Source organism: Pan paniscus, chromosome 8 (genome assembly GCF_029289425.2).
Source record: "Pan paniscus chromosome 8, NHGRI_mPanPan1-v2.0_pri, whole genome shotgun sequence".
Taxonomy (NCBI): Eukaryota; Metazoa; Chordata; class Mammalia; order Primates; family Hominidae; genus Pan; species Pan paniscus.
In genome coordinates this window covers 105,478,794-105,503,773 of record NC_073257.2, presented here as the reverse complement: position 1 = coordinate 105,503,773, position 24,980 = coordinate 105,478,794, and the positions used below count along the sequence as shown (strand labels likewise).

Here is a 24,980-nt window from a genome sequence, read left to right as displayed (position 1 = left end):
ACCCTCTGTCCGTGTCCCAGGCCCCACTGACAAACAACAACTCACAAACACTCCTGACTCCCAGCTCTCCCTCCAATCCGCAGCAAACAACCAGCCCAGCTTGCTAAAGCGCCCAGAGGTGAAAACCATGCACAGCATAGGAAGGAGGGTTGAGGAAAGTAGATTAAACTGCTGGCAGGGCCCAAAATTCCATTGAAAGAGATGACTAATGATGAGACACCAGGGTCTGAAGCTGAAGTTAAATTCAACTGGAAATTCTTGGCCTGGGAGGGATAGGATCTAATTATCAAGATTTTTCACTCTGCGCTTTGCATTTGTTTTCAAGGTTGTTTTAAGTGATTATTTTATTTTCTCTTGATACCATCTCTTGGAGCAAGGAAGGGCAGAGGACTGGATCCTCCCAAAGCTTGCCTGAAGGAAGCAGTTGATAGTTCTGATTCCAACACCTGGTAATGTCCCCTGTGTCCTGGGCACGGGTATGCTTTCTCATTTGATCCTTGCTGCAATTCTACCAGGCGGGCTTTTGTATCCCCTTTTTAGAGGACACTCGGGACTTAAGAGGCACTGTAGGCCCTACCTCCTCAGCTGGGTTTGAAATGTATTTGCTGAGTACTTGAGACTTAATTCATTCTCTAGCAAATTATGTGAAATATACTAGTCAGAAGCCAGAGAGGTTGAGTGGCTCCAGAGCCAGAAGACCTATATTCAAATTCTGGCTTTGTTTCTTACTAGCAGGTAATCCTGGACAAGCTACTTAACTTTCTTGTGCCTTGAATAAGGATCATAATAATAATAGGTAACATTTACAAAGCCCTTAGAGGAGTGCCTGGCAGATGGTAAGCCCTATAGTTGGTAGGAATTATTTCTGGGCATTAGATACCAATCTTTATTAATGAAGAAGTCTAGATATGAAGAGCTGGAGTAAGTAGACCAAGTTCACACCACTGGAAGGTCTGAAAAAGTGACAGGTCGCCTGGCACCCTCTGCCTGCAGTGGCAGTTAAGAGCACAGGTTTGCTGAGAATGATGGTTTCCAGTTTCATCCATGTCCCTACAAAGGACATGAACTCATCATTTTTTATGGCTGCATAGTATTCCATGGCATATATGTGCCACATTTTCTTAATCCAGTCTATCGTTGTTGGACATTTGGGTTGGTTCCAAGTCTTTGCCATTGTGAATAGTGCCGCAATAAACATACGTGTGCATGTGTCTTTATAGCAGCATGATTTATAATCCTTTGGGTATATACCCGGTAATGGGATGGCTGGGTCAAATGGTATTTCTAGTTCTAGATCCCTGAGGAATTGCCACACTGACTTCCACAATGGTTGAACTAGTTTACAGTCCCACTAACAGTGTAAAAGTGTTCCTATTTCTCCACATCCTCTCCAGCACCTGTTGTTTCCTGACTTTTTAATCATTCTCAGCAAACTATCGCAAGGACAAAAAACCAAACACTGCATGTTCTCACTCATAGGTGGGAATTGAACAATGAGAACACATGGACACAGGAAGGGGAACATCACACTCCGGGGACTGTTGTGGGGTGGGAGGAGGGGGGAGGGATAGCATTAGGAGATATACCTAATGTTAAATGACGAGTTAATGGGTGCAGCACACCAACATGGCACTTGTATACATATGTAACAAACCTGCACATTGTGCACATGTACCCTAAAACTTAAAGTATAATAATAATAAAATTAAAAAAAAAAAGAGCACAGGTTTGGAAACAAGGCTGACTTGGGTCTGAAGCTCAGCTCTGCCACTTACTGGCTCTATGATCTCGGGCAAGTCAGTTAACAACCCTGATCCTCAGTTTCCTTATCTGTAAAATGAGCATACTCATATCTCCTATTTTTGTTGTTGTTGTTTGTTTGTTTGCTTGTTTGTTTGAGACAGGGTCTTGCTCTGTCACCCAGGCTGGAGTGCAGTGGCCTGATCACGGCCCACTGCAGCCTTGATCTCTAGGGCTCAAGTGATCCTCCCACCTCAGCCTCCTAAGTGAGTAATTGGGACCACAGGTGCAAGCCACCATGCCAGGCTAATTTTTAAATTTTTTGTAGAGATGGAGTCTCATTATGTTTCCCAGGCAGGTCTCAAACTCCTGGACTCAAGCCATCTCCCACCTCTGGCCTCCCAAAGTGCTGGGATTACAGGTGTGAGCACTGCGCCCAGCCTCCCTTGTAGGGAACAGACGTGAATGTGTTTAATATGCCCAGCACACAACACAAACACCAAGGCAGTCAAGTCAGGTGCCTGGCCCTCCTGGGAGCCCTTCCCAGCAGCCCTGGCAGTGAGCAGAGCTGGGACATGACCACGCCCCAGCATCAGCTTTTAGGAAGCAGATTCTGGCTGAGTCATTCAAATGGACTGGACTTCACTGCAGCTCCCTTGGAAAATGTGGGTTTGATTCAAGAGCCTGTACATCTGAAAGGTCATTTCCAGAGGCCAGTGGGGCACTGGGTGTGGAGAGGGGAACAGTCACCCCTCCTGCCTTTTTGCTGGGGCATTTCTGTTTATCAGTGATATCAGTGACTGTTTCAGAAATGTCCCAAACAGCCTCGCTTTGTATCCTGTTGCCACTTGCCCAAAATGCCTTTCTCCTAGAACCTGTTTGGCAGCATCTTCCTGGAACGATAGGGCAGCCAGGGTTGGAAAGCCAAAGTCAGAGACACTCCCGGAGAGGGGTCCACCTGATGGGCCCTGTGTCTCTGTGCTCCCCCAAGTGTCTCTCAAGTCCCGAGGGTGGAGGCGTTTCTGCCAGCCCTTCTCAGAAACTTCTCTGCCCCTTGTTGATAGTACAAATTAGCCGGCTCCTGGAGGCTGCCAGGCTGCCTGCCAGAGAGGAGCAGTCACTGCTCACATGCCAGCTGCCCCAGGGAACCTCAGAGGCCTGGAATGGAGCCACGTGGAAGAAATATTCCACCAGGGCGGTCCCAGCCTCACAGGGCACTTCCTCCAGTCACAGGGGCCCTGCCCTCCGGAGCTCCACAGCCTGGGAACCCCCTGGGGGGATGCAAGGAGGCTGCCCTGGTACTGTAATAAGAAATCATCTAGCTGTGCACGGTGGCTCACGCCTGTAATCCCAGCACTTTGGGAGGCTGAGGTGGGCGGATCACCTGAGGTCAGGAGTTCGAGACCAGCCTGGCCAACATGGTAAAACCCCATATCTACTCAAAATACAAAAAGTAGATGGGCATGGTGGCACATGCCTATAGTCCCAACTACTTGGGAGGCTGAGGCAGGAGAATGGCTTGAATCCAGGAGGTGGAGGTTGCAGTGAGCTGAGATTGTGCCATTGCACTCCAGTCGTCTCAAAAAAAAAAAAAAAAAGAAAGAAAGAAAGAAAGAAAGAAAAAAGAAAAGAAAAAGAAAGAAAGAAATCATCTGATAGCTCTCATTTGTTTAGTGCTTACTGTGTGCCAGGCCCTGGGCTGGGCACTTTGTATTCATTCTTTCATTTAATCATTAAAGCCGCCTAGTAATCACACTTATATGAACTTATGAAGTCCAATTTACTCCGTCATGGAGAAATTACTATGTAGTAAGCATTGTGGGGGGAATAACAATATTAATAATATATAGTCTCAGCCTTCAAGGCATCACCCTCTTGTCTTAATCCTCCAACTTTGGAAACTAATTGCTTTTTGTCTCTTTCGACCAGGGTTTGAATCCCAGCTCCATCACTTATTAGCTGTGTGAGCTCTAATAAGTTGCTTAACCTCTCTGTGTCTTGGTTTCTTCCTCTGTAACTGGGAATGATCATAATAGAATTTATCTGTTAGAGTTGTGAAGATTAAGTGAGATAATTCATGGGAAGTACTGGGAACAGTGACTCGGTTCAGAGCACTTAATAATAAGTGCTAGCCATGTATGGGTGTGGTTCAGGGGTGTGTGAAATGTTAGGCAAAATGGCAGATGAATTCATATGGGGCTTTATATATCTCAAAAGAAAGGAGGCATGACCCAGAGACCTAGAAAAGGGGAAGAAGTACTTCTGAATGGGAGATCAAATGTAGACTCTTGGCTGAACCTAGAGATCTTGTTGTTCTATTTTGTCTACCGAAGAGCTGAGTTACTTAGGGAGCTTTTGTAGACAGCACCCTCACTTTTCCTGAGGCCATTTCAGAAAGACACAGCAATCTAACCGTTCAGGACTTGGGGGGCACTTCATAAAGGTTATGTACCATAAGTCTGGGGGAAAACTTAGAGATTATATATCTCGTCTGAATGCATCAGTTTATATATGAGGGACTCTGAGCTTGGGGGTTCAGACTTATATTTTCCTGAGATAACAGCTCAAAGGAAGAGAAGTCACAGATATGAAAGTCCAGTCAGAGGGGCTGGGCTGACATCTGTGCTTTTCCCTGCAGGATTTTTAGGATCAGTGAGATGGTGTGTATTTGGAAGCATTTCAAATGTGTTACCATCGTGTTACTTCCGTGGGCACCTGGTGTTATTGGTTGGACTAGTCAGGATTCTCCAGAGCAGCAGAAGCAATGGGATGTGTGTGCATGTGTTTGTGCAGAGACAGAAAGAGAGATTTTAAGGAACTGGCTTATGCAGTTGTGGGGGCTAGCAAGTCTGAAATTTGCAGGGCGGGCCAGCAAGCTGGAAATTCACGTAAGAGTTGATGTTGCAATCTCTAGTCTGAATTCCACAGCTTAGAAAACTCAGGCAGGGTTTCTATGTTAGAGTCTAGAGGCAGAATTTCTTCTCCAGGAAACCAGTTTTTGCTCTTAAGACCTTCAACTGTTTGGATGAGGCCCATCTAAATTATAGAGGGTAATTTTGCTTTACTTAAAGTCAACTGAGTGTAAATGTTTATCACATCTACAAAATACCTCGACAGCAACATCTGGACTTATGTTTGACCAAACAATTAGACACCACCATAGCCTAGCCAACTTGACATTAAAATGAACCAGTGCAGCTGACCACCGGCACAGATGTAGCAAGACAGTCTCAGGAGTCCTGATGTCTTTCAGGCCTTTTTTTTTTTTTTTTTTTTTTTTGAGACAGGGTCTTGCTCTGTCACCCAGGATGAAGTGAAGGGGTGTGGCCACTGCAGCCTCGACCTCCCAAGCTCAAGCAATCCTCCCACCTCAGCCTCCTGAGTAGCTGGGACTATTGGTGCATGCCAGTATGCCTGGTTAATTTTTAAATATTTTGTAGACATGGGCCGGGCGTGGTGGCTCACGCCTGTAATCGCAGCACTTTGGGAGGCCAAGACGGGTGGATCATTTGAGGTCAGGAGTTTGAGACCAGCCTGACCAAAATGGTGAAACCCCCATCTCTACTAAAATACAAAAATTAGCCAGGCATGGTGGCGGGCACCTGTAATCTCAGCTACTTGGCAGGCTGAGGCAGGAGAATCACTTGAACCCAGGAGGCGGATGTTGCAATGAGCCAAGATTGCACCACTGCACTAGATCCTGGGCGACAGAGTGAGACTCCCTCTCAAAAAAAAAAAAAAATTTTTTTGTAGAGACGAAGTCTCACTATGTTGCCCAGGCTGGTCTTGAACTCCTGGACTCAAGCAATCCTCTGGCCTTGGCCTTCCAAAGTGTTGGGATTACAGGTATGAGCACCGCACTGGGCCAGGCCTTTTCAATAAGGGTCTGACACACTGGCTGGTAGGTGAACAGCAAAGGAAATTGTTCCGCGCAAGAGGGCGGGTGGTTTGGCTAAGAGAGCTGTTCAGCTCTCCCGGAAACCTTGTTTGGAGGCTGGCATTGGGGTTAATTACTGCAGTGGTGACCTCCGCAGAACTGAGTGAGAGGCAGGCGTAGCTAATCGGAAAACAGGAAATGTCCTGAAGAACAACTTGAGCCCTTGAGCACACTCAGAGTGTGCTCTGCATTTGAGTCAGTTGTTATGTTCTGGGCTGAAAATATTTTATTGCTTTCCATAGGAAGAAACAGTCATCTTAATAAAATTAGACACAGGAGCCAGGTTGGGGGGTAGGTAATGTGGAGAAAGGGGAGGGAGTTTCCTGTAATTCAATTTGATGTTCAGTGCCTGCAGGTTTAACCTTTTTTTTTTTTTATTTTTACAGAGGTAGAATAAAATAATTGACTAATACAAATATGTGACTGGCTGCTGATAAGAAAAATAATTTATCTACTTTTTTTTTTTTTTGCCTGATGTGTTTATGTGTGAGAATAGGTTTTCAATAAAATGTAACATATACACATTTTGATAAACATCAGAGCCTCCTTCTTGAAAGAGATTGAGCTGGGTTTCTCCAGAAGGGTAGGAGCCAATGCCAGCCACTTAGTTTTTCCTTATTAGCTAGGGAAATGGGAGGTGCAGTGGTTAAATGCATGGGCTCAGGAGTCATACTAGACCTGGTTAGAGGGATTCGTCCTAGCCCTGTGATCTTGAGCAAGTTACCTAACCATTCTGGGCTCTCTTTGCTTCTCTGCAAACTGAGGATAATAAAACAGTGCCTACTTCATAGGCTTGCCAGGAGGATTCAATGAAATGATGCATGTAAAGGGTTTGGCAGGCCGGGCACGGTGGCTCACACCTGTAATCCCAGCACTTTGGGAGGCTGAGGCGAGCGGATCACTTGAGGTCAGGAGTTCGAGACTAGCCTGGCCAACATGGGGAAACCCTGTCTTTACTAGAAATATAAAAATTAGCTGGGTGTGGTGGCACACACCTGTAATCCTAGCTACTCAGGAGGCTGAGGCAGGAGAGAGATTGTAGTGAGCCAAGATCGTGCCGTTGCACTCCAGCCTGGGCAACAGAGTGAGACTCTAACTCAAAAAAAAAAAAAAAAAGTTGGGGGGCTTAGCAATGCCCAGCCTGCAGTGAGCGTCCCCTAGAGGTAGTGCCATTAGCATCAACCTCACACAATGAGTGCCAGGAGCTGTAGGAAGTTCTGGTTGAATAGCTCCACCTGGTCTGTGGTCAACTGGCATCTGCCTGGACTCAGCCACTCCCCTTTGTTTTCAACACACAATTGAATCATGTGTTCAGGAACATGCACTGGGAGAATTGTTGGGCCAGTTGGTTTTTCTCATGAGTTATAAACTTTTTGAAGTTATAAAATCCAGTTTCTAATACCCTCCTCCTTTAAGTACTTATATCAGCCAAATGAAGCTTAGCCTGGTACTTGAGGCTTCACAGTGAGACCATAACCTTCCCACAAAGCCCATTTGCCCCCTACCCAGTTCTATGCTCTTTGGTTCCAGCCGGTTGGGTCCTGGAGTGTCCCCAGACGTGACATAACTGGTTCTCCCTCCTCCATGCCTGATCCACCCACCCTATTGTGTCTACTGGAGTGAGCTTGTCTTCTGGCTCCACATTTTCAACCCCTCCTTGTCCTTGAATTCTCATCTAGCTCAGCCTCTGCATCTTCTGTGCACACAGCCTGAAGTCACCTTTCTTTCTTCTGAATTTGTCTGTGCATTGATACCCCTCTGATAGCAACTGAAGTCCTTTCTCTATCAGTCCCGTATAGCCACATTTCCCCTCCCCACTAGACCCCCTGAGGGCAGGAACCATGTCTTGGGTATTTTTGTGTCTCCTACAGTGCTCAATGCCTGGCAATTTCACAAACATTTGTTGGGTGGAAGAATGAAGGAGCTGATTAATGTTTGCGGAAGAACTCACTCAGTGAACCATTTCTGTGGGCTGAGCTGTGAGGTCTCTTGGCCTGAGCTGACCAGTCATTATTTCTGTTTATTCCTCCTCTGACAGGCAGGAAGAAACTTCAGGATGAGAATGAGACAGGCAAGAGCATGGTGGAACTTTTTGCTATTTCTTTTCTTTTCTTTTCTTAGATGGAGTTTTGCTCTTGTTGCCAGGCTGGAGTGCAATGGCGCGATCTAGGCTCACTGCAACTTCCACCTCCCAGGTTCAAGCGATTCTCCTGCCTCAGCCACCCGAGTATCTGGGATTACAGGTGCCCACCACCATGCATGGCTAAATTTTGTATTTTTAGTAGAGATGGGTTTCACCAAGTTGGCCAGGCTGGTCTCAAACTTCTGACCTCAGGTGATCCGCCTGCCTCAGCCTCCCACAGTGCTAGGATTACAGGTGTCAGCCACCGCACCTGGCCTGTGGCACTTTTTTTTCTTTTTCTTTTTTTTTGGAGATGGGGTCTTGCTCTGTTGCCCAGGCTGGAGTGCAGTGGCTTGATCTCGGCTCACTGCAACTTCTGCCTCCTGGGTTCAAGCAATTCTCCTGCCTCAGCCTCTCGAGTGGCTGGGACTGCAGGCGTCCACCACCATGCCCGGCTAATATTTTTTGTATTTTAATAGAGACGGGGTTTCACCATGTTGCCCAGGCTGGTCTCGAACTCCTGAGCTCAGGCAATCCACCCGCCTTGGCCTCCCAAAGTGCTAGGATTACAGGCGTGAGCCGCCATGTCCAGCCAGCCTGTGGAACTTTTTAAGACTAAGAATTATCTTACACTCTTCTGTTTCCTGTTACTGGCACACAGTGGATGCTTAATAAATGTTTGTGAATGAATGAATGAACAAATGAATCTTTTCACACTCCCCAGCTGCTGACTCTGGAACAATCCTGTCCCTCCTGAGGGCAGAGAGGATCCATGGTCCCAGGCTTGGCCTCAAGGTAGCTTGCGGCGTGTCTTCCGTGTTCTCTGTTTCCTGGGTCAGGAACCAGGCTTGGGACTTGTTTCATGTTGACAAGCACTGGTTTTTTCTGTGACCTCCCTGGAGCCCTTGTCCCTGCCTTGCCTCCCTGGTTGGAGTCTTGGGGACTTGGAGACTGGAATTTTGCTTCAGTGCCATCTTTCAGTGATGCAAATCCTACCCCAAGCCCGGGTGCTCAGTTTCTATTGCATTATTTTCTGCCTTCTCCTTGCTTTCCCTTCTTGCTGGGACTTCTTGGAATCGCCTATCTTCTCTCTTGAAGGACCGCCATGGTCTCAGGGTCCAGATCCACTCCTTTGAGACTCAGTTCTCCACCTCCCCAAGCCCCGGTTATGGGAGCAGGGTAGTGGTAAGGTAGAGGGAGATTGGTGGTACTATTTCATGCTTGTTGAATGCTGAGATTCCTAACCTTTTTCAAGCACATTTGAGAATCTGATGAGAACAATGAGCTCTTTCCTCCAAGAAAACTCACAGATGCAATATTTTGTGTTTTAGAGCAAATAATCTTGGAGAGTTTCAGGATACCCTGGAACGCGACCATAAACTTCCTTATGGACATTTTCCAAGACGCCAAGCCCATCACATGTGTTACATTTACGCATCTTCATTATCCAGCATTTCTGACAGCTTCCAATAAGGCACTGTAGCATGGTGGCAAACACACACAAACACAGATTTTGGAGCCAGAGGGATGTAGTTCAAAATCTGGCTGTTTCCTTATTAGCTGTGTGATTGAAGGCAGGTTAACTACTCTCCATTTTCTTGGCTTAGAAATGGGAATGACCATGTTTACCTGGAAGAATTGTCTCAATGGTTAGAGACACTGTGGTAGAATGCACAGCCTGGCACCTAGAGATGATTCTGTAGAGGGAGCAGCTACAATTACACATAGAAACCATTTTGTCCAGTTCTATTTAAGTTAAAAATTCTCTGCATGTCTCCTGTTTCTCTCAAGAGCACTTTCTTATACTGTAACCAGAGAGGAGGATTGGGAGTTTCTGTTAGATGAGGAGAGGGAAGGGTGGGGTCAAAATGGAAGTGTGGGAGGGGAAGTTTCCGGACAGCGTCTAGGGGACCTCAGAGTCAGATGCAGTGAGGGAGGGGCTCTGTAGGCCACATAGAGAGAGCACAGGCAGAACCAGCCAGGATAGGTCTGGGCACAAGCCGATGAGGAGCGTCACGCTGAAGCTTAGGAAGGGAAGCCATTGGGCTGTGTGTTGCCCTCTCAAGTGGAAAAGTTAATGCTTAGCAGAGTGAGGGCCATGACTCACGGCCTTGCTATGCTGAGGTCTTGGAAGAATGAGGTGGTTAGTCCCACAGGCAGCTGTGTGCTGGGAGCCAAAGCAATGTGACATTAGCTAAACAAAACCCACTACCTCCTACATTCCACAGCAGCAGAGGAGAAGCAAAGGCTGAGGAGTGATTCAAAGTGTGGCCACTAATGTGAGACTGCCTGGGTCTCAAATCCTAGCAAGACCATTTATTAACTGGGTGACTTATTTGTTTTTTGTTTTGAGACTGAGTCTCGCTCTATCCTTTAGGCTGGAGTGCAGTGACACGATCTCGGCTTACTGCAACCTCTGCCTCCTGGGTTCAAGTGATTCTCCTGCCTCAGCCTCCCGAGTAGCTGGGATAATAGGCACCCATCACCATGCCTGGCTAATTTTTGTATTTTTAGTAGAAGTGGGGTTTCACCACATTGGCCAGGCTGGTCTCCTGACCTCAAGTGATCTGCCCGCCTTGGCCTCCCAAAGTGCTGGGATTACAGGTGTCAGCCACCGCACCCAGCCAACTGGGTGACTTTGAATGTTACTCAGCTTCTCAGTTTCCTTAGCTGTGAAAGGGGGATGAAAATAGTAATATATACCTCCTAGGGTTTGTTTTTTGTTTTTTGTTTTTGGACAGGGTCTTGCTTTGTTTCCCAGGCTGGAGTGCAGTGGTGTGATCTTGGCTCACTGCAGCCTTGACCTCCTGGGCTCAAGGGATCCTCCCACCTCAGCCTCCTGAGTAGCTGGAACCTATAGGTGTGTGCCACCACACAGAGCTAATTGTTGTATTTTTGTAGAGATGGGGTTTCATTATGTTGCCTATGCTGGTCTTGAACTCCTAGGCTCAAACAATCCTCCCACCTTGGCCTCCATAAGTGCTGGGATTACAGGCGTGCACCACCTCACCTGGCTCCTCCTAGGTTTTTAAGATTAGATGAATGCCGGGCGCAGTGGCTCACACCTGTAATCCCAGCACTTTGGGAGGCTGAGACAGGTGGATCACTTGAGCTCAGGGGTTTGAGACCAGCCTGGGCAACATGGCAAAACCCCATCTCTACTGAAAAAAAAAAAAAAACATAGAAAAATTAGCTGGGTGTGGTGGTGTGCACCTGTGGTCCCAACTACATGGGGCGCTGAGGTGGGAGGATCTCTTGAGCTGGGAGGCAGAGGTTGCAGTGAGCCGAAATAGCGCCACTATACTCCAGCCTGGGCGACCTCGCGAGACCCTGTCTCAAAAAAAAAAAAAAAAAAAAAAAATAGATGAGATAATGCTGACAAAGCATTTTGTACTCGAAGATTAGCTTTTATTTGGGTAGGTATTTGGGGACTTGGGGACCCAAGAGAAGCCTCTGCTCTTTGGACTTTGCTACAAGGAAACTTTAAGCACTTGCTGGATTTGCTTGTGTGCTCATCCAGGTAGGTGTACTGTCCAGGCTCAGACACAGAGAAAAAAGATCTTGTGTCTTCAGAAAAGGTGGCCTCGGAGTAAAGGAAACCCCAAATTATCCGCTGGTCTTAGAAAGTTTTCATCTACTAATGACCTTGTACCGAAGCCTATGGGAGGGAGTCCAGCTTAATATTGAAGCTGTGTTGGCGTCTTAGCACACTCAGATGCAGCATGAGCTTCAGAGCTGAAATTCCAGGTTTAAATCAGGGCATCACTGCCAGGTGTGAGCTCAGATAAACGTCTTAACTCTTTGAGCCTCAATATCCTCATCTATAAAATAGCAATATCAGCATCTCAGAGGTTAGCTTTATTGGCTTCTTTCTGCAGCAAGCCAGAGATGCAGAGGCTCTGGGTAGCCTTGGTGAGAGAAGGGCAGAACATCACATCCCTTAACTCCATGTAGACCTGGAGATGGGAAAACCTTGTAGACCAAAAAATGCCATTTCATTTGGAAAACTGTGATTCGGGTAAACACCCATCCTAAGCGATGAATGGGGAGATGTGGGTGCAAGTAGACCCTTGGGTAATGTTCTTAGAATAAATGAATGGCCCACGCTCTTTAATTTTTTTATAAATGATTGCTGTCTCTTCCTTTATCTCTTTTGCAGATGAGAAAAAGAAAACAAAGAAAGTTGATAATGAATTGAACCCTGTCTGGAATGAGGTGACTTCATTGTTTTTTCAACTTTGTTTTAATAGATAAGCTATTTCTGATTGTCCTATCTTTGGGTGAGAGGTTACCTCTTCCCTTTGGAAGGAGAATCTCTACATTTCACCCCCACCCACTCTGTTTCCCTTTGTGTTCACCAAGAGAGCAGAGCAGTTCAAGGAGAGTAGCTCACCAGCGACCATCTTCTGTACAGCAGTGGCGCGGCAAGGGAAGCCTGGACTGGCAGGAGAGTTGAGTTCTTACCAGGGACCGCCACGAGCTTGCTGTGTGAGCTTGGTCCACTTATGTTGCATATCTGGGGCACATGTGCAGAGCAAGGGTGGGATTAGATCATCTCCAGAGTCTCAGAAGGAAGGCCTCATAATTAAAAACATGTCTGCATGTGACAAATCAAGAGTGTATCACATGATTGTGTGTCTAGCTGGGTAATGACATGTATTGGTTTTATGTTGATAAAAGTGATGTCCAGTATGCTTCATGTGGAAATTTTTGAAAACTTCAATTAATCTTTAAAAAATTAACTTGGGTCCCACTCTCTAGAGGCAACTACTATTAACATCTGTGATGTATCACTAAGTGTTTATTGGAGGAATATATTTAATGAAATATGACATCTGATAACACAAGCTAGCATCATAGAGCAAATGATTTCCTCTCCTACACTTTCTTACTATTATATCCTAAGCATATGCCCATATTAATTCAAAATTATTTTAATAATTCAAAAGTATTTTAATTCAAAAGCATAAAATTATTTTAATAATTCAAAAGCATAAAATTCAAAAGTATTTTAATGACTGTGCAATATTCTACTGAAGACATATAACTTATTTACCTCCCCCCACTGTTGGCCTTATATCTATTTTAGAAGTGGTTCAGTGTTTAATATTTTCACAAATAAGTGAAAAAATTTAATTCTTCCCACTGAATAGGATTTTCCTACTCTCTCTCTGTCTCTCTCTTTTAAACCACCCAATTATTCATGAAACTTTAACTTTTTAACAGTTGATGGCCAGCTCCATTGTGTTTTCCAAAAGCTGGGTCAAACCTCCCTGGACAAAAGCAATAATGAATGTCTTTGTTATTTTCACCAAGTCACTAGGCCATGAAGGCTCCCCTCCACCCACCCACCTTTCTCTCCCAACTAGTTTCAATATCTCTATAAGATAAAGACTAGAGCCTTCTGGGGGTTTTTTTGTTTATTTGTTTGTTTTTGAGATAGGGTCTCCCTCAGGTTGGAGTGCAGTGGCGTGATTAAGATTCAATACTGCCTTGAATTCCTGGGCTCAGGTGATCCTCCCACCTCAGCCTCCTGAGTAGCTGGGACCACAAGCGTGCACCACACCCAACTAATTGTTTTATTTTTTGTAGAGATGGGCTTTTGCCATGTTGCCCAGGCTGGTCTTCAACTCCTGAGCTCAAGTGATCCACCTGCTTCAGACTCCCAAAGTGCTGGGATTACAGGTGTGAGCCATTGCACCTCGCTAGACCTTATTCTTGAATGAAGTGAAACAAAAAACTTTTTAATGCCTTGGGGTTTTCTTTTTGTTCTTTTTTTGTTTTTTGTTTTTTGTTTTTGTTTTTGTTTTTTTGAGATGGAGTTTCGCTCTTCTTGCCCAGGCTGGAGTGCAGGTTGCTCACCGCAACCTCCGCCTCCCAGGTTCAAGCAATTCTCCTGCCTCAGCCTCCTGAGTAGCTGGGATTACAGGCATGTGCCACCACACCCAGCTAATTTTATATTTTTAGTAGAGGTGGGGTTTCTCCATGTTGATCAGGCTGGTCTTGAACTGTCGACCTCAGGTGATCCACCCAGCACCCAAAGTCCTGGGATTACACGCATAAGTCACCACGGCTGGCCTTTTTTTTTTTTTTTTTTTATTAAAAAAAGACAGGGTCTCGTTCTGTCACCCAGGCTGGAATGCAGTGGTGTAATCATATCTTACTACAGCCTCGATCTCCCAGGGCCAAGTGATACCCCTGCTTTAGCCTCCTGAATAGCTGGGACTACAGGTATAAGCCACCATGCCCAGCTAATTTTAAAAAACATTTGTAGAGATTACATCCTGCTATGTTGCCCAGGCTGGTCTTGAGTTCCTGGCCTCAAGCCATTTTCCCATCTTGGCCTCCCAAAGTGCTGAGTTTACAGGCGTGAGCCACTCTGCCCAGCCTTTTTAATGCCCTTCTGAAACGCCCAGCAGGTCTCAGGCAGGTTGAGAGGGAATTCCACTTATCTGTAATTTCCCCAGAATCCAGAACACAGCCAGCTGGACTACAAGCTCCATGAGAGCAAGAGGCCCCTTGGGTTGGTCATTGTGGATTCCTAGCACCTGACAGAACTCCAAGAATAAAGCAAATAAAAAATACATTTATGTGAGAGTGCTTCCTACTTCAGATTTTGAATCATCCCAACTCATCTCTTCAAATTTGAGATCAAGCCACGTGACCAATGGCAGAGAGAGATGTGCTGTCATGCGAGCTGGCATGTCCTCTGCAGGGAATCAGCCATCTTATTCCATTTTGTTTCCAACATGTTTTTTTTTTCTTTCCTTTCATATTGCAGATGTACTTATCAAGTAAACTGTTTTATAATTGAAACCAAACACAAATGAAATGTCAACCCCAAACCCACTGGGATTGCTGGTGCTGGGTGTGTTCTTTTTTTTCTTTTTTCTTTTAAGATGGAGTTTTGCTCTTGTTGCCCAGGCTAGAGTGCAATGGTGCGATCTCGGCTCACTGCAACTTCCACCTCCTGGGTTCAAGTGATTCTCCTTCCTCAGCCTCCCAGGTAGCTGGGATTACAGGCATATGCCACTACGCCTGGCTAATTTTGTATTTTTAGTAGAGATGGGATTTCCTCATGTTGGTCAGGCTGGTCTCGAACTCCTGACCTCAGGTGATCCATCTGCCTTGGCCCCCCAAAGTGCTGGGATTACAGGCGTGAGCCACTGCACCTGGCTCTTTTTTTTCTTTTTTGAGACAGGGTCTTCCTCTGCCACCCAGGCCAGAGTGTAATGGCACAGTCATAACTAACTGCAGCCATAACTAACTGGGCTCAAGCAATCCTCCCTGCTGAGCCTCCCAAGCAGCCGGGACTACAGGCACACACCACTGCGCTCTGCTGATTTTTAAATTTTTCACAGAGACAGAATCTCACTAAGTTGTCCAGGCTGGTCTTGAACTCCTTGCCTCAGCCTCCCAAAGTGCTGGAGTTACAGGTATGAGCCACCATTCCCAGACTGGGTGTGTTCTAATAGAAGCTCTGAGGCCATGTGTGGTGGCACATGCCTGTAATCCCAGCACTTTGGGAGGCCAAGACGGGTAGATCACATGAGGTCAGGAGTTTGAGACCAGCCTGGCCAACATGGTGAAACCCTGTTTCTATTAAAACTACAAAAATTGGCCAGGTGCGGTAGCTCACGCCTATAATCCCAGCACTTTGGGAGGTCAAGGCGGGTGGATCATGAGGTCAGGAGTTCGAGACCAGCCTGGCCAACATGGTGAAACCCTGTCTCTACTAAAAATACACAAATTAGCAGGGCATGGTGGCAGGCGCCTGTAATCCCAGCTATTCAGGAGGCTGAGACAGGAGAATCACTTGAACCCGGGAAGTGGAGGTTGCTGTGAGCTGAAATTGTGCCACTGCACTCTAGCCTGGGCAACAGGGCAAGACTCTGTCTCAAAAAAAAAATTAGCCGGGTATGGTGGTACACACCTGTAATCCCCAGCTACTGAGGAGACTGAGAACTTGTTTTTTTTTTAGAAGTGCTAAAAATAATTTTTTAAGAAGTTCTGAAACAAGTTTTCCTTCCATTCCAAGCCCACTACAAGGAGGATCAAGTCATCATTTAATTATTACCTAATCAGTCAAAGGCATCAGTGACGCTTTATCAATCTTTTTTTTTTTACTTTTGTCATTAGGAAGCAACTTACTGCATTAAAATGAGAGACTCAGAAAGGTCGGTATATTACAGCATTGACCGACCATGGTGGAACTTAAAATGAGAGGCATTTTAGAAAATGTTTTCTTAGATTATCATCTTCTTTGTTTGATAGTAGTATGATTAAGAAGAGCAGATAATTTAAAACTAGCCATTGAAGAAAATGTTTTCACATATACCCTGCATTTTATTCTTTTTTAATTTTTTTATTTTTGTTATTATTATACTTTAAGTTTTAGGGTACATGTGCACAATGTGCAGGTTTGTTACATATGTATACATGTGCCATGTTGGTGTGCTGCACCCATTAACTCATCATTTACATTAGGTATATCTCCTAATGCTATCCCTCCCCCTCCCCCCACCCCACAACAGGCCCCAGTGTGTGATGTTCCCCTTCCTGTGTCCAAGTGTTCTCATTGTTCAATTCCCACTTATGAGTGAGAACAACACCCTGCATTTTGTTCTTGCAGCAGTTGTGGTAGTCGTTGAGTCCAGCTCTTGAGTATGAAGCAGGGGTGTGGTCACCTGGTTGAAGCCACAGAACCTAGAAAGCAGGAAGCCAGGAGTTGTCTACAGGTCCTCTAAGTCGACATCTGGTTTGCTTTCCCGCCCCCTCAGCTGCCTTCAGGTTTAGAATTTAATCATTTCTGCCTAACTTCAAAACATTGTCATTGGTGAAAATAATGACCCAACATGTAGTACTGGTGCATCTTTGTGTAATCTCTGCTCCTTCTAACAGCCTTTTTTTTTTTCTTTTTTCAAAACCTTTCTGTGAACAGATTTTGGAGTTTGACTTGAGGGGTATACCACTGGACTTTTCATCTTCCCTTGGGATTATTGTGAAAGATTTTGAGACAATTGGACAAAATAAGTAAGTTGTTTTCTCCTGTTTTTCTCATTTTAGGTATTACTATCTCACTGTTATTTTGTTGAAGAGACACATCTTTAATAACGTATTATAATACTTCCAATATAAATGTGCTTTAATTCCATGCCCCGCTCCCTTCTAAGCCAATAGCAGATGTGGCTAATCCATCACAGCACTTTTTCCCAATGACTGCTTTTTTTCCCAAAAAGCTGCAAACACCAAGCCACCTAGACTAGTTTATCAAACTTGGCACTTAGAGTGAAGCCTGTTCACACGCCTGCAACTTCTTGGTTAACTGCACTTCCTATCTCTGGTAGTTTATCTGAACTGTAGTGATATTGGATACAACCCAAATCACTTCTTCTGATTATTTGTGGCCCATACATGTCTCATTCAAGTTTTACTTTCAGCCCCATTTCCATGTTAATGTCTCCTTCGCCTTTTAATCCCAACAGACCTAAACAGACCTTAATCCTTGCCTTACGGCCTCTTTCCTTTCACATGGAGAAGGGTCACGGTGGTGCCCGTGGTGACACCAACAGTTGTCCTCTGGGTGAAGTTGGGAGACTTACCATACAGGTTCCCGTGGGACAGAATGACCTTAGTATTAATAAATTCACCCTAGTCCTGGATCTGGACTTTGGCCTTGTAGACCCAGTCGTATGTTACCAATTCAAACTAACCAAGTTCACAAGAGACTAAAGGTTTTTTTCTTTTTTTGACTCTGTCACCCAGGCTGGAGTGCAGTGGCACAATCTTGGCTCACTGCAACCTCCACCTCCCAGGTTCAAGCAATTCTCCTGCCTCAGCCTCCCAAGTAGCTGGAATTACAGGCATGCACCACCATGCCCAGCTAACTTTTATATTTTTAGTAGAGACAGGGTTTCACCATGTTGGCTAGGCTGGTCTTGAACTCCTTACCTCAGGTGATCTACCCGCTTCAGCCTCCCAAAGGGCTGGAACTACAGGTGTGAGCTACCGTGCCCAGCTGATACTAATGCTTAAAACCAGAATACCTGCTTATTTTCCTTCTGGTGGAAGTCAATTGCCTAGTGACAGGGCATTTCTACCCTCCAACCCATGAATTTTCCTTCAAGTCATACCACATGGGAAGCCAAATTACTTTGTATCCTCGATTTCAAGATGTTATTGTTTATAAGATATACTATCAAATTAATAAATGGTTAGGGGCCAAAAAAAAAAGCCTGATATTTAATGCCCCCATCAATTGTAAGAAGCATTTCAGTTTTTAGTAATGTTAGTACATTTAAAAATTTATGTCTTAGGCACATCTGGTATAATCTGAAGGCTGCAGTGAGAGCAAAAATTTAGGATAAATTAGTTGAGGTAGGTGGTCACATGCTCTGATTGCTTGAGACAGTCCTGGTTTGCTGTCCTAGCACAGTGATTAATAATGCCTCTTTTGCAGTCAACGTGGCTGGGTTTGGACAGTAAATTATTATTATTTTTTGTTTTTGAGATGGAGTCTCACTCTGTCGCCCAGGCTGGAGTGCAGTGGCGCAATCTCAGCTTACTGCAACCTCCGCCTCCTGAGTTCAAGTGATTCTTGTGCCTCAGCCTCCTGAACAGCTGGGATTGCAGGCATGCACCTCTCCACCTGGCTAATTTTTGTGTTTTTTGTTTGTTTGTTTGTTTTTTGAGATGGAGTCTCGCTCTGTCGCCCAGGCTGGAGTGCAGTGGCACGATCTCAGCTCACTGCAGCCTCAGACTCCTAGGTTTGAGTGATTCTCCTGCCTCAGCCTCCTGAGTAGCTGGGACTACAGGCGTGTGCCACCACGCCTGGCTAATTTTTGTACTTTTAGTAGAGACGGGGTTTTACCATGTTGGTCAGGCTGTTCTTGAACTCCTGACTTCATGATCCGCCTGCCTCGGCTTCCCAAAGTGCTGGGATTACAGGTGTGAGCTATTGCACCCGGCCTATTTTTGTGTTTTTTAGTAGAGATGAGGTTTCACCATGTTGGCCAGGCTGGTCTCGAACTCTTGGCCTCAACTGATCTGTCCACCTCAGCCTCCCAAAGTGCTGGGATTACAGGGGTACAGTAAATTAGATGGTCACTGCAGTTATTGGGGTCTTCTGCTTACCGGCATCAGAATAAGAGAGTCTGCACAGACATGGACTCCCTGGACAGTGCTTTGATAGGCACTCCCATGTTTGCCTTTGATGAGATCCTTTTTACCATTCTCCGTTGCTGACCGATGCCCCCTGCATATTTTTCTGTAACTATATAAATACATTCTGGGCCAGGTGTGGTGGCTCATGCCTGTAATCCTAGCACTTTGGGAGGCTGAGGTGGAAGGATCACTTGAGCCCAGGAGTTAGAAACCAGCCTGGGTAACATAGTGAGACCCCATCTCTAAATAAATGAATACATACCTGCATACATTCTGGCAGGTTCTGGTCCCACCCTCTTGCACTGGAAACTATTCTAGCTTTTTAAGTTTCTGTTGCATATCTCAGCTGTGAACTATTACACGATTATTTATTCCCCACCCCAACTCCCAAAAGCTAGTTTTATTTCCCATATTTCAAAGTTTTGGGGAAGGGGAGGAGAGGGGAGGGCCTCACACTAGCCTCCTGCATGTTACTAAGACTAGGCCCTCCTCTTCTTTGCTTTCTTCTTTCTGCAAATGGTACCACTGTTTATATTCTAGACCAGGCCTCTCCAACAGAAATACAGTGCAGGGTGCACATGCAATTTAAAATTTTCTAGTTGCCAGATTAACACAAATATGAAGAAATGGGTGAAATCAATTTTAATAATATATTTAACTCAGCAGATTCAAAATGTTATTTCAACATGTAATCAATGTGTTTGAATCACTGTGATATTCTGCACACATTCTTTCTCTTACTCAGGCTTTGGAATCTGGTGTTTGCTTCACACTTACAGCACCTCTTAATTCAGAGACTTACCACATTTCAAGTGCTCTGTAGCCACGTGTAGCTAGTGGCCACCATATTGGACAGGATGGTTTCAGATCCTGGGCTTAAAACTTCAGACCTCTCTGCACCCTATCCCTCTTGCTTTTTTTTTTTTTTTTTTTTTTTGAGACAGAGTCTCACTCTGTCACCCAGGCTGGAGTGCAGTGGTGTGATCTTGGCTCACTGCAACCTCTGCCTCCCAGGTTCAAGTGATTCTCCTGCCTCAGCCTCCTGAGTAGCTGGGATTACAGGTGCACACCACCATGCCCAGCTAATTTTTGTATTTTTAGCAGAGACAGGTTTCACTATGTTGGCCAGGCTGGTCTCAAAATCCTGACCTCAAGTGATCTGCCCACCTTGGTCTCCCAAAGTGCTGGGATTACAGGCGTGAGCCACCGCACCCAGCTCCCTCTTGCCTCTTATCCAGTCTGTCCCCAGATCTTATGTTTTCTTCCTTTCCAAAGTCTGTGCTTGTGCCTGTGTTTCTTCCCCAAGCCCACAGCCACCAGCCTGGTTGAGGCCTTCCTCATTTTATGCCTTATCTATTTTAGCATGGCAATGGGCTGGCCTCAAAACTCTCATCTATGGTTTAAAGTCCTTGCTTTCCTGAAGGTTACGATACTTAAGGAAAGTTAGAAAATAAACAAATACACTAAAAAATATATACATAATGTGTCTGGTACCATGAATGCTGTGAGCTAAAGAAGAAACTGTTATATCCCATGAAGAAAAGCAAATCAGAGGAAAAGGGAAAGTGGTCAAGGGTGGGGGGAAAGGAGATCCCATTTTATGTGAGGTGGTGATAAGGTGACAATTGAGCAGAGACCTAAATATAATCACAAAAGTAATTGCAATTTTGCACCAACCTAATATAATGAAGAACTGAGCCATGCAGTTCACGGGGGGGTTGGGGAGTAGGGGGGAAGAATATTCTGGGCAGAGAATAGCAAGTGCAAAGGCCCTGAGGCAGGAGTGCACTGGGGATGCTGGAGAAACGTGAGAAAGGCAGCCAACCTGGGGCACAGTGAGGGGTGAAAGTGCAGGAAGGAGGTGAGGTCAGAGAAACCACAATATATGTGTCTTTGGGGGCCAAGGCACGGGCTTTGGATTTCATCCTAAGTGGAATGAGAATCCGTTAAAAGCTTTTGCTTATGATCTGACATATTTTAAAAGGATCACTCAGGCTTTCTGTGTAGAGACTGGAGGTAGGAACCAGTTAGGAGGCAGGAAAACAATACTGGGAGACCATTATATATTTATTTTAGACCCATTGAAAACACAGTGGGGCCCTCAGATGACAGCAGTGATGGGGAGAGGTCAGCCCCCCACCGTCAGGCTCACCCTGGCACTCACTTCGGGCATTTTTGTGCATTTTTAGAGATAGAGTTTGTTGTAACCAAGCGAGTTATAGAGAAACGTCACACTTTGAGACTAATTCAGGAGTCCTTTATTAGCTGGCGAACGAGAGACGGCTAGCGCTCAAAATTCTCTCAGCCCCGAGGAAGGGGCTAGATTTGTTTTATACCGTGGTCTAAATAGGGGAGGGGGGAGTTTAGCTGAAGCAATTTTTACAGAAGCATAACTGGCAAAAAGTTAAAAAATTAATTGGTTACAAAAGCAGTTACAAAAAATAACCAGTTTCAGGTGCAGGGGCTTAAACTATCACAAAGAGATAAATGCAGGGGCTTTAGGTGCCATCCACCGAGCACGTCCCCAGGAGCTGCTGGTGCAGCTTGCCTCAATATTTTATCGGTAAGTGCATTCCTGGACGTGCTTTGAGTCAATTTACACTAGTTATGTCCTTAAGGAAGGGAGGTAAAGGGGCTGTAAGTGAAGGAACTAAAATGGAGTCTGTCTGGCTCTTTCAGCTAAGAGAGACAATCAGGTTAAAACAAGGTAGGATATCACAAGTTCACGTGCAGTCTATCTGAACCTGCACATTTTCATATTTTTCTGAACCTATGATATGCATAATTCTGAACAAAGAAAATATGATAGGTCCTGTTCTAAGAGGGTCCTTCTAAGGTTCAGGGGCACCATGCATCGTGCTGAGCTATGTTGCACTTGGTGTTATGACGCCTACTGAGTATAAAGACCAAACGAGGCTGGGTGTGGTGGCTCATGCCTGTAATGTCAGCACTTTGGGAGGCCGAGGCAGGCAGATCCCTTGAGGCCAGAAGTTCGAGAATAGCCTGGTCATCGTGGTGAAACCCTGTCTCTACTAAAATACAAAAATTAGCTGGGCATGGTTGTGCACACCTATAATCCCAGCTCAGGAGGCCAAGGCACAAGAATCACTCGAACCTGGGAGGCAGAGGTTGCAGTGAACTGAGATCACACCACTGTGCTCCAGCCCTGGTGACGGAGTGAGAAAAAAAAAAAAAAAAAGACCAAATGAGCACGTGGTTACTCTGATATTATGATGACGGGAATTGTTAGGCATAACAGAAAAAGGTAAATTCTAGGCCAATTATGAAGCTGGTCTTGGTTACTTTTTCAATCTTTCCCCCCTCCCATCTTCCATCCCCCTGACATTTGCTGGGCACCCAGTGTCTTTAAGTTTCCTGGCCCCCACTGTGGTACCCGCTGAGGCCTGCCCTCTGAGCCACACCCTGCATCTTCTGCCAATTCTTTTCCTGTACAAAACTTACCTGTCCTGTGGCTCAGTCCTTCAAGGTCTTGCTTCAAGGCACTTTCTGAGAAATTAATCGGGTGATGCTATAATAACTGCTAATAGTTAATTTCCCGGTAACACTGACTTTTGGACTGAAGGCCATCAGTGACTTACTTGAAGGAGTGAACAAGATGAGAACTTTAGACCCTATGGCCAGGTCATTGGAGGAGGTGTTTTCATTAAAAATTAGAACATTATCTCTCATCCTGCAGATTCCACTGCATAGTTTACTGTCTTGCAGTGGAAGGCCGACCCTGCGTCAGCTCTGTAATGAACAAGGCATGATTTCCTGCCCCTCCACCGCCTCTGCTCTTTTGTAAGCAGTGTGCCTCCCCATCCTCAGCTGGGAATCATGATCATTAGCTTAGTTTCCACCAACTAACCAATACACACACCTTGGTCAGATTACCTGTACATTTCAGAAACAAACTTTTTTTTTAACCATCTGGGAATAAACTATATGTGTTTTCAAAATATTTGTGTATTTTGGGCCCAGATTTTCTTTTTGGCTTTTCTACTAAAGTTCTGGCCTTTGAGGATCTGCTTACTGCTCAGTGTGGGACCGCTTCCCTCACCTGAAGCGCAGGGTTGGGGCGGAAGGGTTTTCTACAGCTTAAGGAATGTCCTGCCTGTTGACTTTCCTGTTGCCATGGAGATGGCCTGTGCAAACATGAGCCCTCACTTTGCATCTGCTGCTCCCCGGCCTATTAGCAAACAGTTCCCAGCTGCCTGGGTCAGCTGGGCTCCATGCCCACACCCGCATGGGCTAGACCCAGGCAGTCCCAGGCTCACAGCACCTGTGGGCAGTGACACCTCCCCACCCCTCAGGCACTGGGAGCGGGCTGCCTTGTTCAGTGTGGACTCTCTTCTTCCTCACTTTACAGTCATCCAACCAGCCATTCAGAGGGAATGAGGGTGAGAAAGGAGACAGAGGAGCCTCTTGATCACATAAGGAACATGAAATGTTATTTTTAGAGGAAATGTCAGAGTGGAAAGATTTTCCCAGAGGCTGAAGAATGAAAGTTCCCTTTGCAGGCAGCCAATGGCTATAGCTTTGTGAGGACTTAGCATGTGCCAAGGGCTGTGCCCAGCCCTTTGCATTCATTACCCCAATTGATCCTCACACACACCTCATATGATGGGTCCTATTTTTCCTCAGAGAGGTTTAGTAACCTGCTCAAGGTCACACAGCAGGTGTGTGTTAGAGTCAGCTCATCTATATCCAGGCCTGTACACTTGACTTTTATGTTATACTGAAAGCCTCTGACTACCTATAGTAAACAAAATGTAGGTAGAATGATCAATTATCTCTGCTGAAATAGAAGTGATTTTTCTTCCTAATTTTGACAAAAAAAATTTAATTCTCAATATCAGTGTATTGCTACCTTTTATAAGCTCCACCCTAGGTAAAAATTTTAAGCATTTTTATACTGTTGAGTAGGAAGTCACTTATGCCTATATTCTGCAATGGACCAGATATATGAAGAGACTATATCTCATCTCATTTGCTCTTCACAGTGACCTTGAGAAGTAGAGAGTAGACTTGAGCCTCAGAGGGGTGGAGGCTGGGACCCTGATCTGTTGGCATCCTGGCCCTACCCTTGAGTTCCTAAAAGTGCCATCCTCAAGAACCTGTACATGTAGAAATAAAAGATATTGACAAGTTTTCAGATTTGTGTGTCTGTGTGTATGCACACGTGGACACACATGCCCAGGAGAAAAAAGAGGTACTGCGTAGAGTTTTTGCATTTGCTGTTCCCTTTGCGTGGAATGCTCCTTCCCTCAAACTGCAATAGATGTAAAATCTTGTCATTGGGCCTCACCATGTCTGATCATCCAGCCTAGAGCAGCCCCTCCCTGTCACTCTTTATCTTATTACTCTGTTTTATTCTTTCAAAGCCCTTCTTATTAGGGAGCTCATGTGAGTGTAAGAATGGGAAAAGGAGTCTGTGTGAGCAAATACATGCTAGAATTGTGTTTTAGACAAGTACTCAGGGTATGTGCTGGTCCACACACCTGCTATATGTAGCTCAGCATTCACCACCATCTGAAATGTTCTTTTCTATTTACTTATTCATTTGTTCTCTCTCTACTGGATAGTAAACTCCATGTCACTCTTGTTCAATGCCGTAAGACCAGCACTTAGCACAGTGCCTGGCATATAGTAGGCTCTAAATAAACGTTTGTTGGATGAATGAGTGAACAAGTGAGTTTATGATGCTCCTACGTGGATGACATTTACCATTTACGAAGCACCTTGCAGCTGTCCTGTCAGCTCACTGGTAATGGGCCACCAGTGTGGAATCTGTCCACCTCGGCTCTCTGAAACAGCACCCTAGTTCCAACTTGGGTTTAAGCTGCAAAGGGGTCAGGATACAAAGGTCAGAACACAAGAGAAACAAACCTCTCTCACAAAGCTCATGCCCTTTTGTAGAGAGATGTGGAACTCAAGGCTGAGCTCACAGGAAGGCAGGAGAGCATGGTATTTGAAAGTTGGGATTCTGGAGCCAGGCAGAAGCCGATTAGAGACCCA

At 45.4% G+C, this 24,980-nt stretch overlaps 1 protein-coding gene across 2 annotated transcripts in view; it reads left to right on the top strand.

Annotated features, from left to right (window-relative positions):
* MYOF (myoferlin) overlaps positions 1-24,980 on the top strand; it is a 175,798-nt gene that overhangs the window by 13,869 nt on the left and 136,949 nt on the right. For both annotated transcript variants that reach the window (XM_063607824.1, XM_003825366.4), the window contains exons 2-3: positions 11,959-12,014; positions 16,741-16,832. In XM_063607824.1, the coding sequence (XP_063463894.1) occupies positions 11,959-12,014; positions 16,741-16,832 (148 nt within the window). The remainder of the gene's footprint in view (positions 1-11,958; positions 12,015-16,740; positions 16,833-24,980) is intronic.